Consider the following 20,198-nt stretch of genomic DNA (forward strand, 5'->3'; position numbering starts at 1 on the left):
TAACCACTTTAGTTTAATTTGTTTTGTCAATAAAAACTTGTGGTGATTTTTCCCTTTTGTATTAACTGTCTAAAAATGTATACAGTATTACATTTTATTTACTGCATTCACATTTTCTGAATACAACGACCTAAAGATCATCTATTTATGCACAATTCTGTTTCTAGTGTGTTTCCTCTTATCACTAAAATTAGAGCAGTTCCCACAGCTTTGGATTTACTAGCTTACTATTATAAAAGTTAAAGAACTAACACACCTCAGGTCACAAGATCAGCATTTTAAAATAAATAAATAACTTCACTATTATTTCACTTAACTCCTGTAGTGAAAACATGGACATGTTCTTTAATACTTAAACATTCAAAAATCATAAAGTATGTATTTTGGAACAAACTCATAATTCAAAAGCTCTGTATGTAAATTAATGTTTGTAGTTTAGTGTTGAATTTGTTCAACACTCACAATAGTTTCTTATTTTATAGTATATTATATATATACATTTTTATAAATCAATTGTATCTGTCCATTTCTTATTCAGCTTGAGGCTGTAAATAAAGGCTTATCTTTCATAGGGCAGGATGAAGGGAACACAAAATTAGAAAATGTTATACAATTTTTATAGTAAATTTTATTGTAAATGACTCTTTTGCAGCACTTTCTTCTCAGAGACCAGAGGACCATAAAAAAAACTTTGAGAATCTATGTGGATATTCCATATTTAATCAACTAAAAGTTCACATCCTGACCCTTCAGAATCAGCTGGCTTTTTCTTATTGTACAATAACATTTGCACATTTATTCAACGAATTCAAAAGTTAACTTTAATGCTAAGACAACATTCAGAATTACAAGGCCACAGTACATAAGGGTGGGTAAAAATATTGTTTTTCTTTCTTTTAAAATTCTGGAGCCCTCAGTTCTTTATCCTATAACCAACTCTGAGCATCAGTATCTGTGACACATCATAGTATTATTAGCCTAACTGCACCAAGTTAATGTCTATGATATAGATAGTGTGTGCACTTTAACCAGTGACTTTTTGGGCAAATTATGTTGGGTCCATATTTCATATGACCAGAATAGGTTATATGTGAGGTCTCATGTTTACCTTAACTTTGCTAAAAGGCTAATCTTGATGAGTACCTTCAACCGAGACACACATAGTTGCAGACTGTACTGACCTTGCAGTGAGTTCAGGATGCAGAAGAGGTAGAGGCCAGGAGTGGTCAGCTGTCCAAACGAGAAGAAGACCCGGCTCCAGGGAAAGCCAAGCAGAATGCCAACTCCCAGAAGGGGACAAATGCTTTGCATGACTCTTTTGCATTCAATCTGTCCAAAATAATTTAATAAATAAAGAGCATGAAACATAATACAGCAGGTTCTAGATGACCTGAAACTAACAGAGTCCTTGAAATGCATTTTAAGAGTGACCACAAAAACTATTCAGTTTGTTTGAAATTGGGTTCTCTGGACTCTTTTGCTCACTTATAGAGTGTATATAGTGTGTGTATAATAGAAACAAAATTTTAAGTAGTGATGGTAAAATATTACAAGTACATAACATTCTTTTTTTTTTTTTTAAAGTTAACCATTATAGAGTATTCATATCAAGTAAAAAGAGAATAGAAATCTGAAATTTAAAAAGAAGAGGAAGAGGAAAAAGAGATTTTGGTAAGTTCTGACTTATCTAGACTTAAAGATTATTTTAAAAAGATGAGGAAAATTACCTCTCTGCTTTGTCCAACAGTGAAAACATGTTTGATTGTCACCCCAAACATAATCATGTTAAACAGAAACACAATGACGAACAGTCCCATTGTAGTTGCCATTTTCACGTCAGCATTGGTAATATAGCACCTATAAAGAAATGAAATAGATGATGATAAAAATGATGCACACCGAAAGGTGAAAGAGGGTTTCTGTTAAAAAGATGTAGGTGAGTCAGTGTGCTAACTTAAACAAATTAGATTCTTTTTTCTTCTAAACATAAAAATAAACAGAAATTCTAATGCACGTGCAAAAGAGTTAATAAATATAAATTAAGGTTAGATTTTTCATGCATCCAAATTTTCTTACTTTGGAGTTTAATGGGAGCTAGAGATACTGACAAAAATGAAATCAAAATATTTTTTTAGATGTTACATGTTGACAAATTCATTCCTTACATTGCAGTTTTGTTGACATTATATGTATCCACAGAGACAGGACCATAAAAGCTTCTGTCTATGATCAGCACCACTGACACAATGACTGCAGGAACACCTGAAACATGCAAACTGATCAGTCAGCCACAGTTTACAGTCTGATAAAGAGAACTTCCTGTTTGAAGTACTCAACTCACCCCATCCCACCACACTGAGTTTGAGCAGTATCTGCTGACATAGATGTCAAAGATTTTGACTACGAGAAGGTAGAGGTTGAATCCCTCCAAAGCCATCCAGCTGAAAGTGGCCAGCAGGGAGTAGTGAAGGGCAAGAGCCATGTATAAACAGAGCCCAGAGGAGGACACTGCTGCCACTGCCTGACTGGGCAGGAAGTGCAGGTTGAGGAGGATCAGGGCGATCATGAGGTTGATGTGAACCTTCATAAAGACACCTTCTCTGACTTTTCTGGCAAATACAGGAGATGTGATTCACGGTAAGTCACAACGTTCATGTAGATTATTTGGTCATATCCTGTTTGGAATAAAATTGGTCCAAATCCAGTCAGAGATGAAAGAATATATAATAAAAATATGGATAAAAAGCTGACATTTCTTTCAAGATGAAGAGAGACGATGGGATAAGGGAAAAAGGATATTTAATTGACAAAAAAACTGGGCAAGACTTGAAAGACGAGAGCAGATGCTGAAGAAATCATGGGAGCAGGACAGGAGGATGCTACTAAAAATGTGGAGGACAGGAGGATTAAGGTTTAAAGAATGTCATCAAGCAAAAAATGAATAATTACCTGTTTGTGATGAAGAGCAAAACAGTGATGAGCAGGGTAAAAAGAGAGAGACTGCAGCCAATCAGATAAATGTATGTTAAATTCTCCTGTTCTTTAGGTGATGGGGAAGCAGGCACCTGTAGAGAAAATGCACTTTCATATCATTTTGCAGCATTTCCATAATGTATAAAAAGGGCACCGAATTCAAGATACAATCCAGTGTTGTTTCTTTAGCTGAAACTATGATTGTTTCCATCTACTGTTTGCCAAAGTTACATGAGAAATGGTCTCATTAGACAGCAGAAGCCCTTTTTGACAAAAGACTGAGGTACAGCAAATTACAGAAAAATTGGACTGAAACAGTGGCAATATGTCTGATAGAGTCATGAAGGTTCTTGTTTGGTTTTCTGGCATGGAAGTCAGGAGAGACGTAGAACAGTGAATGTCTGCAACATCTGTATGCCATGGTGGGGGCTCTGTCATGTTTGCATTTAAGCCAGTGGTGAAGGGAGTCTTATCAGAATTTATGTAATTATGAGCACAGAAAAGTACTGTCCGATTTTGATCGACCATGCAATACCATCTTGTGAGCTTCTGATTGACAAATGTTTAAATTTCAGCATGGAAATTATCCCAAAGATACTATTACTGCAGTTAAAGAACACCCGTATAGAAAAACACACAAGAACTCAATATTATTCAAGCAAGGATGGGATCGTCTTCACAGAAAACAAAAGGCAGTCAACATCCAAAGAAGAGCATTGGAAGTGCTTTAAGAAACCTGAAGAACTTTTCCTGAAGAGTGCTTAAAGAAATGATAAAAAGATTGGCTAAGCGAGCTCAGGCTTTGTCAAAGAAACAAAGCCAGTCAAGAAACATGTCCCTACAATAAATCATCCTCAATATTGATATGTTTTTTTTCTTACATTTTCATGTATTTATATTATACTGATATAATGTATCACTAAAATATAAATAGTGATATATATAAATATTACAGTGAGATATATATATGTATGTGTATATATATATATATATATATATATATATATATATATACACATATATATACATCATGCTCACACACGTATGTATGTATATACATATTACTAGATAAAAATAAAAAAGTTGATTCCTACCATGAGCAACACACCGAAGTATGTCAGATGGTCACAGGAACAGGAGACATGGTTCTGACCATATGTCCATAGGGTAATGCTTCCGTCCTCACTAAAATCTGGTAAATAAAACAAAGAGAATCATTATGCATAAGATACTCTGCATCCACATTAGTTCAGCTCACCTTTTTGATCTGGAGAAAAACCACAAACAACAATGACTCTATTTTGCAAAGTAAATATCAGTTTTAGACACTATTAATGGCAGATGTGAAGCTTGGTTACTCACTGTGTGTTGAGAAGTTAAAGAACTGACATGAGAGTTCTTGGGTTTCCGATGGCACAGAATGCTTTAATATTATACACACCAAATTTTTAGTAACTTTAGTTGAGCAAAATATAATATATATTATATAACATGACAGCATTAGGGGACACCTCAAGTAAATGATCAAATTAAGTACTAGTTACATTTATTTGCTTGGCAAGATTCATAGTGATGTTGACACGCTGCTGCAGTCCTGATATGTTCTTGCACTGCACACTCAGGCCAACCAGTCTTCCATCATATATTTTATATGGGGATCAAAATATCCTACAATATAACAAAGATTCATCATTTTGTATTTCCAGGAAAGATTTATGTAAGATTTGATGTCTAATCTGTAACCACTTTAGTTTAATTTGTTTTGTCAATAAAAACTTGTGGTGATTTTTCCTTTTGTATTAACTGTCTAAAAATGTATACAGTATTACATTTTATTTACTGCATTCACATTTTCTGAATACAACGACCTAAAGATCATCTATTTATGCACAATTCTGTTTCTAGTGTGTTTCCTCTTATCACTAAAATTAGAGCAGTTCCCACAGCTTTGGATTTACTAGCTTACTATTATAAAAGTTAAAGAACTAACACACCTCAGGTCACAAGATCAGCATTTTAAAATAAATAAATAACTTCACTATTATTTCACTTAACTCCTGTAGTGAAAACATGGACATGTTCTTTAATACTTAAACATTCAAAAATCATAAAGTATGTATTTTGGAACAAACTCATAATTCAAAAGCTCTGTATGTAAATTAATGTTTGTAGTTTAGTGTTGAATTTGTTCAACACTCACAATAGTTTCTTATTTTATAGTATATTATATATAGTAAAATAGTAGATAAAACTGATATTTTCAGTTCTGCTGCTAAAGCGTTCCCAGCAAGTTAAAATATCAGTACCACAGTAATTCTGAATAACTCTGAAATCTGATTTTTTTGAATACCTCATTAGCACTGGCATAAATGTTGAGGCCTTCAAAGGAGTGGGTTTATACACAAGGGCAACAACACTGTCAGAACTCATTGATGAAACAGTTCCGTTTATTTCTTCTTCCTCTAGAAACTCTTCTAGCTGCATAATTGCTCTTGTGAAAAAGGACAAGAAAATATTAGGATGCCTCATTATGATGTAAAGTCTTCTGTTAATTTCACATCACAACCTGTCTTAAATACCTTAAAATCTCAACTCTCTGTCTTTCACTCTTACATACATGTTTGATCAAAGAGTTTTAAAATAATATAAAACTCCAAAAGGGTAAAAGAAAAAAAAAAGTATGCTGTGATTTGGAATGAAACTGTTTACTTGATAGCATCGTCAAGGCTTCCATTTTTAAGAATGTTGTCTACATAGTTCATACAGCAACAGGAATCATCAGTGAAATAAAATAAATAAAACATATGCACGTTTTCCCTAAAATTAGGTTAATAAAGTCCTACAGAATCTGTCACATTTTCATCTGAAAACTTTGTTACATTCTGATTTACTGTATCACTGAAGAACAAAGATGTGTGGGTGAGTCTTAGGTCAATATTAAAGTATTCTACCTTTATTCGGACACTGATCCTTGCAGGAAAATCCTAATTTTTTATCTTTCATTGTGTTCCAGTCTGTTTTTGTAGGATTGCATGCAGAGGGTTGGTGTGAGAAAAAAACAGCAGCCACCAGAGAAGCCAGCACTTCATCCTGTGAAGTGGAGAGGATTAATTTCAAACAGTATCTGTGCTTTACAACCAATCATAGACTTTGTCACAGAAGAAGCTAATTCTTTGTCATAGCAAATACTGCCTGATGAGGTTTAAGTTTTATTAAGATATTATAGAAGATAAAACTTTTTAATTTAAGAGACAAATTTGTGAAAGGTCTGTGGGTTTTAAGAACAGCGTAAATTTAATCCTAAACAGTACTGATGTGGCAACACCAGCAACAACAATCTCCTTCTTCTTCTTTCACCTGTATCCTTTAGGAGTCGCCAAAATCGATGATCTTCCTCCATCTTACCCAGTGTGTAGCATCCTTCTCTGTTACACCAACCCTCTGCATGTCTTACTTTACTACATCGATGAACCTCCCCTGAGGTCTTCTTCTTTACTCTCTCCCTAGCAGCTCCATGTTCAACCTCCTTTGTGCAATATATCCACTATCCCTCCACATGTCCAAACTATCCCAGCCTTGCCTCTCTAACTTTGTCTCCAAAGGGCTCACACTGGACTGTCCCAGTGATAGATCTGCTTTTACTCTAGTCAGTCTGGTCACTCCCAATGAAAATCGTAACAGTTTCAACTCTGCCTCCTGTCATTTTGCTAGTGCTCCCATACATCATATCTAGTCACACTACCATCTTGTAAACCTTCAGTTTCACTCTCAGTGCTATTGATCTATTGCACTAGTACTGCTCCTGACGGTGCAGAAGCAGCACGCTGACCGCTAACCTGTCGGTTAATTTGGCACATTTTACTGCGTTATTTCTTCATTCTTTTTCTTTCTTTTTTAAACTTTTCAGCTTTTCTTTGCCCATCTGTATCACCTACATACTAAACTCTGTTCTACAAGGTGCACAAGCACATAGGGATGGTAGGGGAGCGCCTGGTTCTCTTAAGAGTTGGACAATCCAGTGTCCGTAATGAAAAGGAACAAATTGTCTGCTGTCAGTGCTCACAGGGCCTGTGTAAAAATGTTGTCAACGAAAAATATATTGATCCATCGGCCCACACGTGCGTTAGTAGCCCCTAAGAATACTGTAGATCTGAGGCCACACATCTCAGCAGCAACTGCACGTCCATCCCACCACGATGACCCCAGATGGGGCGCCCACGGCCAAAGGGTGGTAGAGAACCACAGGACACCGGTAGCCAAAGGCCAGTCACCCTGACATGAGCAGAGAACAGGGCTAGAGGTGCCCAAGTACCACCTGGTACGAAGCAGAGACAACCCCCAACATGCCAGCCCAGACCACCACCCACTGATCAAAAGACATTTCTTTGAACACGAGTGTAATATTTTTTTTGTTGTTCTATCTCTGGAATACTTCCTGATGCCAATCAGGAAGTACTGATGAACACTGACTTCTATCGGTCACAGTGAAAAGACTTGAACAAACAACCTGTTGTGAATCAACAACGGGTGACTCACAAAATATTACATAATGTTATGTTATTTACATTTATTTATGAAAACAGCAGACCTGCTCACACGACAAGATATCACTCATTGCTGTATAATATAATATGATATACTGGGCTTTGCAAGGTTATATTATATTATATCATTTTTGATATACAAACCTTTTCTACATCATCACTGTGAAATATTGCAAAATACATTTTTAAGAAATAAATTCCAAAAAAATGCCTGATGTAGCAAATATGGTACAAATGAAAACTCACATATGCAAATTAAATTTTATTTCTTTTTCAAATCTTTTTCCTGAGGTTCAATAAACAGTCCATTTTCAAAAACCTTCAAAAACAATTTTCTGGTAATGATTTAATTCAGGATTTAAATGGATAATATAATTTAAAACATGCGTGTAATCCAATGTTTAACAACATTTGCACAAACAATTGCAAAAATATGTTGCTTTCAAAAGTATCTATGGCTGAAAAAAATAAGACAAATACCCACAACATTTACATCTGAACATATCTGAAATTAATATTTTTTTCAAACAGTAATATTAAAACTGTAATATTAGCATCAATACAGAAAGCTCATCTAGATCACAAACACAAAGACAGCAAAAGCATAGCCTACCTTTGCATGTTGCTGAGTCCCGGTTAAAATGATTTTATATGAGAAAAGTGCAGAACACAGCTGATGTGACAGCAGGAAAAAAGCAAATGAAAAACCCTGGAAATATTTGTTGGAGCTTGTTGCCATTTCATGTAAATTACTTTTTGAATAAGAAAACAGGAAACATGTTGAGAACTAAAAAATCACTCATCTCTTCCTCTACTGAATCACCACTGAGTGTACAGCAAATACAGACTGATATTTAATTGTTGTAAAAACATTTCACTGAGTTGTGGACACTGTAGATATATTTTGTTCACACATTCAGCACTAAGTTATCTTTTTAGATGCTAATTCATTCTGAAATTGAAAGCAATTTATCATCACAGGCCAATTGGATTATGTCACTGCAATGACCAACAGATGGCAGTAGTGCATTAAAGAAACCAAACAAATCCCCAGCAGGTTGAACATTATCTACAGAATCTCATAGTTTTGTGTATATTGTAATTTTCCTCTTGTCATTAAAACAATAAAAGTATTGCATACTATGAACTTTTTTTTCATAAACATACAAATGAATTAACACATTTTTTTAATTTTTTCATTGTGTTACTTTTCTGGTATGAAAACAAAGTTCCTGAGTCTGATGCCAGGCCAGAGACAAGGTTGTGGTGAGAGATGTATGAACCTGGTATTGTTATCATATGAACTTGAATTAAAGCCACCAACTCAAGTCTAATGTAGATTTATACAACATCTATATATTTGTGTATTTGTGGCACTTCATGTCTGTCTGTTGGCAGGTTTACTGGCTCATCATGCAGGTGTCCATTCTGGCCCTCACGGTATAGAGACAATGAAAAACACTACAGTGGGAAAAATGTGATCATATTGAGTACACTAGACTCTTTCTACATTTTAAATTTTACATGTACACTGTGTACATTCAGGTCTTAAAACTGCATGTATAGTACATATATAATGACATATAACCTGTTTTTATTACTGGAATACAGTAAATAGAATAACAGAATGACACTACAGTGTTTCTGATAAATTTCTGTAATCTATACAAAAGCATAGCACAAAATAATGTATATCCAAAACACTATTAGTATATATTGCAGTGCTATCAATGCCTTTATAAACCATTGTGTTTTGAGTGTTTCGGTTTTCTTGTTGGGAGACAAATGCTGCCCGTGTCCCAAAAATTTGGATTTTTGTGTGTTTGGTTAGTTGATGTGAACATAGCTCACCTTCAGTCTGTAATGTAAGCAGTATGTAATGGCTGCTCACCTGGAGAAAGAAAGAGCAGTGAACCATGACTCACACAGAGCAGGTGTTCATCAAAACAAACAAACAAACACAAAAGCTGTGACAACACAAATTTTCTATTTGTGAAATCAGAAAAGGGAGCTACAGACAATAATAATAACATGGATATTCCCAAGATGCAAAATTCTTTTTTGCATCTTCTGCTTATGTTTCTTTAAATTTTCACCAAGCTGGATGAAAATTTTTAGCACTTTTTTTTTTTTAGCACTTTTTAGAACTTTTCTCAAAACTTAAATAAAGCACTTAAGTCTAACAGAGTAACTTTTTTCAAATACTGTGTTCATTTAACAAATTTGAAGTACTTGTGCTTTTTTTTAGATTTTGAATGATGAAACTCTCCTGAGTGGAACTGCTCCAATTTAAATTCACAAACAACAACAACAACAATAATGTAGTCACAGTTATTTATCTCAGTGTATCAATTACATGACTTTTACTTGTGTGATTTTTACAGTGTGGAATTAATATTTCTTTTTAATTTATGAGTGTATTAACTAATGTATAAGGTCAAAGAAATCATGCAAAGCCCCTAATTACCACTCATGCTGTTAAGGTTCAAAATGTTGAGGAGGAATCCAAAATAACCACTGATCCAGCCGGGTGCAATTAGACGGCATTTTAATGAATTACACATGTGTGAGTTCAACAACCCAATCAGTATTGAACTGTCTTACAAAAGTCAAAACAAAGACTTTATAGTTCTTCTGGACTTGTAATAAAGACTAATATAATACCAATATATTTGAACATCTGAATGCATCTGAATGCAACATCACTCTTAATAATGAAATGGTAATGATGATTATACTAATAGCAGCAAATAATAGCAGCATAACATTCCAGCACTCCCGACAATGCCCATGATGAGTGTATGTACTTATGACCACAACTGTAAATACTCTCAACATAGCTTACAGTAAAAAGTGTTTGCAAGAGTCAACTTGAATTTACTATGTGCTGATTTGTATGGGCTGACGTTCAAATTCTGAGGAAATAATCCTTTACAAACATTGTGCAAAGTGTCTGAAAACATTACCTCTTCCCATGTAAAGACCTCTAGCTAAAAGTTCACTCAGTTGTTTTGCTGCACTATCCTGCAATATCAAGCACTGCATAAATGACATATTCTTAAGAAATCAAGACCCTATAAACCCTTATGTTTGTATTTGGAAGTGGTTAAAGTGTTTATATGTTTAACCGGAGACATTCAGCAGGGAGGTGTTTCCTCTTGTCCTAGATTGGATCCATTGATAGGGACATCTCTGTCTAAGCAACCTCTCTGACTGATGACAGGTGCTTTCATCTCACCTGAGTCCATCTTGACAGCTTATCAGTCACCTTTTTAGTTTCTAAACAAAACAAAGTTTGTTCTTTTTTTGTTAACTTTTAACAATAGCAGAAATTCTGTGGAATTATATTCAAGTACTGTTACTGAACGGAATTTACAATAACAATGATGTCACATTGATTGATGACTGAGTTTTTAGAAGTTTATAGTCACCTTATGAGTGTTTTACGTCGCATATCTTATAATTACTAGAGAGTATGTATGTGTTTGTGTGTCTAATGTAGTCGATTATCTCGTTTTTCGTGGAAAACCACATCAGTCCGACTACTAAGAGCGTCAATTTTAGGTCAGATAAGCTAATACCGGAAATGTGTTGCCTTCAAAATAATCGTCATTAATAGAAAATCGTGGAGTTAGGAGGTAGGCTACATTTCCTCTTGATGCCTATATCAAATGTTTATCAAATTTATCAAATAAGTGCACCTTAAAAAAGTATGTCCTTACCCAGCAGTAGATAGTTGTCACTCTTTCTCTAAATACCATCAGAGTGCCTTAGACTGAATTCTGTATTTTTACAACGGACCCAAGTTCTCATGTTAATTAATGTGTGCTATTTGTGCCATTTTTGGATAAGCCAAAAAATGAGTTAATTCGTTTGCTGCTTAATATTCCTTTTGGTGGTTAAGATGAAATTTTAATATGAAAATAAATGAGAAAAATGGGAGAATTTAAGTTTTGCATCCTCGTTTACAGACCCCTCCCCACAGGCAAGCGACTATGCGTTTATTTTGAAAAGCACGGCAGGAAAACGCCGTTAGCGTGATCCAGGTGCAGTAACAGCAGGATCTGAGGACCATTGTCCGTCCCGGTCCCGGAGGGTGACAACACGGGACCCGTTTCAGGACAGGACTGAGAGCAACTAACAAAGTACCGGGCTCCCGAGAAGATTTCCTCCGAGAAAAGGGAAAACTGGATATTTAAAGGGCAAAGAAACCGTCTTATATGTGTTTTTAAAGGACAGGTCCCGATCTGAAACATTCATATTCGACTGTTTATTTCTTGCAGCTGCTGCTGAAGGAATCGGTCAAGTGTGCTGAACTTTGGACTTTGCAACTTTGCTGCTCTGGTTAAATTCAGCTGCACTATTTTGGGCATTATTATCACGAGACGCGGTTATTAGCTCACCGGATCCGGACATGTTCGCAGTAAAATTAATGTCAAGCTTTCCTGTGGTAAACACAGTTTCTTGATAGTGGTCATTGCTGGTTCTTTTTTTGAAGTGCACGTTGGAGGTTACTAATTAAGGAGCGACTTTGATTTAAATTAAATGAGGCGTGGGCTCTCGTGGGCAACTCCCGCTTCTGATAAGAGCTCAGTCCGCGAAGGAAGGTGACACTCGCTGCCAGCGGTGTAAAAAACTTGGAGGAGTGAAGCTGTGTGCACTCACGGGAACATTTTGCTTACTTTTAACTGTATCAGGGATGGAGCTCTTCGGTAGTTCGCAGATGCGCTCTTGAAGATTGCTGCAGACTGTAGGGACTAGTTTACTAAAGTTTGGGTTGTTTTTACGGCACAAACCAGCGAGTAAAACACGACTGAGAGATCTTTTTTAACCCTTGGGATCGAACTACAACGAAGGAGCTCCCCTCGAGCCCGCACCATGGCCACTAGCTCGCGGGACAGCTGCTTCTGGTTGCTCTGGAGACGCACCCTCCTCGCGCTTTGGCTGTGCGCTGTAGGAGCGCGTGCAGCGGAAGAGAGCGCGTTTAACACAGAGGTAAGACGGCACAGAAGATGTGAGAGGCTTTGGGCGCCTTTAGGCATCGCAAATGATCGAAATGCTTTATTTAAAGCAGTCAACAAAAAGCAGGGATTCTCCACTGATTTGCCAGGAAGAGTTCTGCTTTACTTGGGTGTAGATTTCTATAATGTCACGTTAATTAAATTAACCACAGTTGTCCTAAACGTTACTCATCTGTTTAACGGCGTACTGACTTGATAGTTACCCTTGGAAGCGCAATATGTCCATGCCTATCAAAAATAAGGCAGAGCACACGATCTGTTTTCCTCCTATTACACGATGATGTAGGTTTTGTATGAGTATTTCGAGGGAACACCTTAAGTGGAACATTTGGAGGTCCCTCTCCAGCAAGTGTGCATCAGACACTTAATTTGTCTTTTCCCCTCTTTTTAATACACGTATTTCTGCATTTTTCACAGTTTGAAAACTCTAGCACACCCGGTGATAATGTAATGCTGGAGTGATATATTGGAACATAATTTTGTTTCGCTTTCAAATGAAAATATATCGTTTATTTCTTTCATTTAATGTTATCCCTACTGAGTTAAAACAGATTTAGGCATGGTTTCCATTTGTGCTCTTTTTTCTGTTTGCCTGGGTGCAGATGTGAGAGTCAAGAGTGCAACAAGCCACTATTATGTCTGTTATCAGGTTTGGGGGAGTCACCTGCTTACATGCGCTTGTGTCACCTGTTAATTATATATACACACTGTAGACTTTTGATAGCACATACATGTTTCTGTACACATTTAAAACTTTCTTCGCATTAAGCACGCATCACATATATCTGCATATATCTGTGTGAAGGCTGGTTGGCAACAGCAACACTTGGCAATAATATTTCTAAGCTCTAATAAAAACTTTCTCACAAATTATGTTTTTAGACTTTTTGTGAAAAAAAATGTCCTACTATTGGACCTCCTCCATTGTTATCCACCTGTTGGAGTGCACACAGTGCTGGGCAGCTGATGACTCAGAAATTATGCACATTTTAGTAAATGTATATATTGTAGTTTTTCTGGTCTTGTCTTCCTTTAATGAGCGCTATGCCTGAATGTAGGAGTGCTGCCAGTTAACTTAAGTAAATGGTTAATCTTAAGTACACACATGCAAAGATGCTTTGTGACTAATCATTACCTGAAGAGCCGAAGTTTCATAAATTGTTTTGGAAGCCAGCTCATTTCTCAAATATCCACTGGCTATTTCTTTTTTTGTAGGTTTTGCTTCCTTGTAACCAGTAAAACCAGTGGTACACATTTATTCCATGTGTACTTAGGTGTGTCAGTAAATGCCAGAGTATCAAGTTGGAACTTGAACCAGTGCTTCTTGCACTCTTACTTCACCAGTCCAGCAGTTCATCCATCACACTTGTTTGTTTTGAGAGACAAAAACAGACAAGAGTTGACAAAAAGTTGATCAGTGCTGGAGTTTCTTTTGTATGTAGCTTGACAAAGAGAGAGAGACAGACTGACAGACACTGAGACCTCCCAATCATTAGAGGTGAGCTTGCATTACCAAACTCACTGACCTTGGTGTGGGGGGGTTGCTGTCTGGTTGTCGGTCAGTTTACAATCCCTGATGGGCTGTTAACATAGTTGTGGTGAATGTGTGTGTATCTGTGTGTGTGCAGGTGTGTGCTAATGCACAGACAAAGAGTTTCCACATTGTGTGGACTGATGAGAAATTTCTAGCCACTTGTTGCTAAATGTGCATGTGTGTTTGTAACAACTGAACCCCTGTTGTTAGTTTAACCTTAGGAGTTCTCCATACATGCAGAGGTCAGTGCTCGGTGCATCCTGGGAACTGTGCTTTTCTAATTTGTTGAGGCACATACAGTTTGAGTATTTGGAGAAATGCTTGACCGCTTCCAACTAAGGATATTACAAAAAGAAAAAAAAAACATGGCTCAGAAAAACTTAATATGTATGAAAATCAGGGCAGAGATAAGTACTGTTACCCTCCAAGCATTTCTAGGGTAACCATTAAAATATATATGCATATATATTACACAGCTTTCTTGGGCATAACTCAAATAACTGCACTTTTGAAGTTGATGAGTTTTAGTGTAATATGTAGACAATTAGAATTATATGAATAAAAAAAATACTAAAACAGTGAACATATCAGTAAAGAAATTTGATGTAATAACAGCGAATATGGTAAACAGAAAATCTTTTCCAGAAAATCAGATTTCATTTGTGGAGTGCAGCAGGTACTGAAGAATGACACTATATTTATATATACGTATACACTTTGTGATTTCAAAAAAATGGAGCAATAATTAGCTGCTTCATCAGTGAGCTTCTCTTCATCTCTGCCAGATGGTGACAATCCTTGTACTGCTCAGTAAGCTTGTAGCAGTGGCTCTAGTTATCCACCTGCTGCAGGTTAGTGTGGTTATAGTGTACCTGTAAAGGGCGATGTATGAAAGGTGGAGGTTTCTGGTCTGAAACGCAACTTGTATTCTTTGTAGTGGCCAACAGGGCCTCGTAAACACTTTAATGATGAGGTGATCATCTCAGTTGGCAGTTTTGAATAATAGCGAAAACAACAGGAAGTTAATATGTACATTTTGGTGCCTGTTGGCACCAGAAAGAAGGATTAGGCCGTGTTCCTTGGTTCCAAAGATCCTCCCTGAACTTGTGACCTCTGCTTTCTAAAATCTAAACTGATGATGATTCATAAAGGTAGGTTGAGATTTCACAATGCACATTTATTATCCAGTAAGTGTTGGTGGCTAGATCCATCCTTTATGTACAGTCTGTGAGCCCAACTGAGCTTCAGAGCAGAACAAAGAATATTGTCACCTGCTGCTGCCCACAACAGGGAAACTGGAGTTTCTCTAACAGAGTCTCTCTTGATAGGCAAAGAAATGTCACTGATGATCACCACAAATGTGACCTGGTGGTTCTGCTGTCAAGAATTAGGAGATTACCCATTACTTACGTAATCACACTGTTTTCTCAGATGGCTAAAAAAAATATTCCACCCTTTAATTGGCTTTGCCCACCCAAGTAAAGTCAGTATGCAGAAAACATGGTGACAATTCTTGTGCTATGCCACAAGTGCTATGATTCATTTTGCAAATGTACAAATGCTGCCTTAAAGTAAATTATAATAAGCACCTGTAGCATGGTAAATGGTCTGTATTTATATAGCGCTTTAACAGTCCCTAAGGACCCCAAAGCGCTTTACATATCCAGTCATTCACCCATTCACACACTGGTGATGGCAAGCTACATTGTAGCCACAGCCACCCTGGGGCGCACTGACAGAGGCGAGGCTGCCGAACACTGGCGCCACCGGGCCCTCTGACCACCACCAGTAGGCAACGGGTGAAGTGTCTTGCCCAAGGACACAACGACCGAGACTGTCCAAGCCGGGGCTCGAACTGGCAACCTTCCGATTACAAGGCGAACTCCCAACTTTTGAGCCACGATCGCCTATCTCAAGGGGCTGTCCCTAATGAAGAAGAAATCACAATGTTACAAGTTCAGTGTGGTCTTAACGAAGGTAACACGGCTCAGCTTTTATCAATGTCTGTGATTGCTGGCTGGTCTATTTGTAAAGGCTGGTTAACAAATATCCTACAAACACAGAAAATGGAGAAAAAAAGGACTCGCAAGCCGAACTGGACTGAGGAGCAAGGTTTGTTGCTGGCCCAGTTGGTGAACGAACATAAAGGTATCTCTCCTGCCTCTTCACGATCGCCCGCATCAATTCTTCCACTTGACCAGCTAGGATAATCTTAGTGTTTTGCAGCAACACAAAAACTGATCGCTTAATCTGAAAATCAGAAATTGTCCAGTAAATCTTGCAGAATGGAGACTCTCAGATTACAGTATATGTTACTTGACAACCTTAGAAGAAGAGCTATTGTTTGTTGTTGACTCACTATAGATTTATGTTTTGGTATTTTCAATGTGTGAGTGGAAAATATGCTTGAATTTCAGTAGTAATAACATAAAGGGGCTAATAAAGAAGAAATGAGTGTAAATTGTGCAACATAATCAACATACAAAATGAAGTAATATATATTTTGGTTTGTTTCAAAGAAGCTGTGTTGTATTGTGTTAAAATTAAATTAAATACCTGTTTTGAAACTTATACACATATTGAAGTACTCTGTGTGGAAGTCTGATCCAGTCTTCAGGCTGTGTTTTAGAATGCGACCTGAAATCTCAACTCCTACTCTGTCTGGACAAAAAGGATGAAGTGGGAGGTTAAAAGAAACGAGGAAAAAGAGAGGGATTATTAGTGTGTGTGACAAGAATCTGAGATATTTTGATTAACAAAAGGGAAACACGGAGAGAGATCTGATAGATTTGTTTATGAAAGAGGGAAGGAGGGACAAAGATGGAGGGAGTTGACGGGGAAGGTAGCGCTCTGTCTCAGCTGTGCGGCATGTGATGGCTGAATGTGACAGCTGTTCTCTAACTGGGACACACACACACACACACTGTGCGCATGCATGGCGGGCCTGGGACTCCAGGGCATGTCAGGAAATACAATGGACCCTCTTGTCTGAGGAGAGGGAACTGTGAGAGAAAAGTTTTGAATAAGAGGGAGAGAGAGCGGATGAGGGAGTGCAGACATGGACATGATAAGAAAAGCTTGGTTTATAGAGAGAATGCAAAATGTGTTCAGCAGCAATTTGTTGCTGAAACAGTGAGAGTGGTAAGAGGAGGGGGTAATAGGTGACTTATTGCAGAACACAAGTAGACTGCTATTCTCTTTGCAGCCATCCAATCTGCAAACTTCCATCTCTTCAGGTTCTGCACACTGTCCCTCCTCTTCCTCGTGATTGACTATCATATTCACACATGTATACTACAGTGACGGTTGGGGAAGTGATGGAAGGGGAATGATATTTCTCATCGTGCATTAGGGACATTGTGCTCTTGTGTATATGTGTTTTTGTGTTTACGTGTCTTTGAATATGGTAAACGCTACAACAGCTGTTAATTCTGTGCTGTTTTCTACAAGAAGTGTCAGAAACGTTGACACAACTGTGGACTGTTGTAGGCTAAAATACTGTAATCAGGGTTTACCTATCATGTGTTTCAATGGTGAGAGAAACCAAACTTGTACACAGTTTGCATGCTCCTGTTTTTGAACTCAGAACTTTATTGCTCTGAGGTAAAAGTGCTAAACATCAGATCATTGCATGATTGACTCCATTGTGGATTACTCTACTTTTTATTGCTGTTCATATTTGTCATGTGAACAGTGGGTAGGTCTTCTAACATGCTGCTCAGCACTGGACACTCCTTTGAACTGCAGCACAAGCTTCTCAGTTTTTCATCTGTTTCAAACCACAAGTGTTTATATCAACTCACAAAAAGAGAGAAACAGAGAAGTCTTAATGAAATGCAAGTCTTACGAGTTGACTGCTGAATCCACACCGACGCCACAGCAGCTTCTGTCAGACCTCAGCTTTTGAGATGCTGTTGAGATACGTCTTGGGCTGAATCTAGCCCCTAACTTCTGAAGCATGAAATATTTTAAAAATTACAGTTACATGTCTGGATGTAAACTCAGAGTGTGGTTCATACCTTGATTTTTGGTTGACAATTTCAGTTTGTACCTTGGATTTTGCAAACAATGTGTTTTTGATCTGGATGAAAGAACGCTGATGACAAGACAAGACATTCTTAATTGTTACATCATAGGTGAGAATGAATCATTTCATATTAACTAGCTAGTTATTGAGCATTGAGCCAACGGTAGTTAGTTTAAGGTCATTATAGGCAGCTGTGATAAGACTAATATTATGGTTAGATTTTCATAATTTTTCTTTTTAAATCACATAACTTATTTCCATTATGTGTTAAATGAACCCCCACTGATAAACTGCACTGCTGTAAAAGGTTTTGGAGAAGTGTGTGAACAAACTAAGCATCCAGTTTGTAGTGCATCTCATTATCATTTTGTTGAAATTAACTTGTTAAAATAAACCAGCAGGTGACAAAGGAAAGCCCGCATGACTTGCTTGCATTTCTGATCCCTCCAAATTAAACAAATACAACTCTCTTCTGCTTCCTCCTCCTCTGTCGGTCTCACTTTCTCTCTCACTTCTCATTTACTTATCCATCCTCTTGGTAGGACGTCAGGAGGTAAAAAATGGCAGCAGACCAAGCCTCGGAATAAAAGCTGTTAGTATCTTGGCTGACATTGTGGTGGACACACACAAATGCTCTCTCACTTACACACACACACACACACTGCCAGGTTTTACAACTCCCTGTATATTGCTGGGTCTGGTTTTGGCAGGTAAGCTCAAGGACTCTTTGAAAGACCATTTAATAGACGAGGCCCAGCATGCACACACACCCATACACACACAAGCCTCTCCTATTCCTTACGTTGTTTTGTATTCAGCTCAGCTGACGAGGGAAAGTGAGCAGCCAGGCAGAAGTACTTTACTACTTTAGACGATGGAGGTGAGGGTTCATAAGCCCCCATACGTCTTCCTAATAGCACTGAAACTCTGCCCTTGTACCTGACAACAGCCTGTTGTAAATATACATAGATTTAAAAGCAATGGGACAGAGAAAACACGTGTAGAGACAACAGCACACGCCTGCCACAAAAGCACCAAACATAAAGTGTGTACAAATGTGTACATGAAGGCAATTCCTGTGTTTATCAGGTAATATTACAGCAACCATGTGGAGATGCTGATCACAGAGGAGATGAGCAAGTGGCTGACATGACAAAAGAGTCTTTGGAAGGCAGACTTTTCTTTGCATTCCAGAGTTTCTATCAGTGTATTGTGCAGTCAGTGGGCAGCCTCAGTTAAATCTGGCTGGGCTTAGGCAGCATAGATATGGTAAACTGTCCTGTGATATACAGTGCTGTGAAAAAATATCTGCCCCTTCCTGGATTCTTAATTTTTTGCATATTTATCCCAGTTAAATGTCACAAGCAAGAAAACTAAGAAAGCAGGAAAGCAGCAAATACTTTTTCACAGCACTGTATGTGATGTTAACGGTGACTCAGTCTTCTCACTGGTATAAACTGCATAGAGGGAAATAAACTCAGGGTCTCACTCTTTCTCGGCTCACCCACTGTGTGTGTGTTTGTGTGTGTGTGTGTGTGTGTGTGTGTGTGTGTGTGCTTTTATTGGAATTCAGATAGAAATCGATATTTCTCTCCCACTGCTCCTTCCTCTGTGTCTGCTGTGGTCAATTGTCCCTTGCTTGCTGTTGCAAAGTGCTTGGTTTCCTTTGATGGACAGTAGGAAATGTGAAGAGCATTTGCTGAAGTGAAAATCAGTAATTCTTTTTACAGATTCTCTGTCATTTGGGTGATGTGTTTTTGACATTTAACATTTAAAAAATAAGAAGTGAAACTCTACATGCAGCCTGGTGTGCGATCTCTAATGACAACATTTTCTCAGATCTTTGAGTAACTGCAGCTGTAGAAAGTATAACAGAAGTGTTGATCTTTGTTAAATAGTAAAAACATGCATGCTAAAGTTATTTGAAAGGAAAAGAGTGCCTTTTCAACAGCACCACCTGTTTTCTTTGCCTTGACTTTGTAAGAGAGAGGGAGAATCCTTAGATAAGTCTTTCAGGAAGTGTACGTTAGTTTGCACGTGTGTGTTTGCAACTTCCTTATCTTAAGGCAGCGGTGGGTCACGGTCACATCCAGTTGACC

At 37.6% G+C, this 20,198-nt stretch overlaps 2 protein-coding genes across 2 annotated transcripts in view; one reads left to right on the forward strand and one right to left on the reverse strand.

The window, feature by feature from the left end:
• Nucleotides 1-2,332: 2,332 nt before the first annotated feature.
• Nucleotides 2,333-4,567, reverse strand: LOC120441114 (adhesion G-protein coupled receptor G5-like). The gene is made up of 5 exons (XM_039614872.1): nt 4,518-4,567; nt 4,336-4,396; nt 4,068-4,165; nt 2,950-3,065; nt 2,333-2,609 (listed from the first exon to the last, which is right to left on the reverse strand). Exons 1-5 carry the CDS (start codon nt 4,539-4,541, stop codon nt 2,333-2,335), a joined length of 576 nt encoding a protein of 191 aa, XP_039470806.1. The 5' UTR covers nt 4,542-4,567.
• Nucleotides 4,568-11,581: 7,014 nt separating this feature from the next.
• Nucleotides 11,582-20,198, forward strand: part of mmp15b (matrix metallopeptidase 15b) — a 37,589-nt gene continuing 28,972 nt past the window's right edge. The window contains exon 1 of the mRNA XM_031739452.2: nt 11,582-12,512. Coding sequence (XP_031595312.1) covers nt 12,396-12,512 — 117 coding nt within the window. The 5' untranslated portion in view covers nt 11,582-12,395. The remainder of the gene's footprint in view (nt 12,513-20,198) is intronic.

Source organism: Oreochromis aureus, linkage group 1 (genome assembly GCF_013358895.1).
Source record: "Oreochromis aureus strain Israel breed Guangdong linkage group 1, ZZ_aureus, whole genome shotgun sequence".
Lineage (NCBI taxonomy): Eukaryota > Metazoa > Chordata > Actinopteri > Cichliformes > Cichlidae > Oreochromis > Oreochromis aureus.

What these genes read in the sequence shown, in the direction of transcription:
- LOC120441114 (XM_039614872.1), bottom strand. Translation starts at nt 4,541, where the DNA reads ATGAATCTTGCCAAGCAAATAAAT. An exon ending in ATCTTGCCAAGCAAATAAAT is followed by an intron (nt 4,397 to 4,517) that starts GTAACTAGTACT and finishes ATAATATTAAAG; the next exon opens with CATTCTGTGCCATCGGAAAC. An exon ending in TTGCTCTTCATCACAAACAG is followed by an intron (nt 2,610 to 2,949) that starts GTAATTATTCAT and finishes TGTATTTGCCAG; the next exon opens with AAAAGTCAGAGAAGGTGTCT.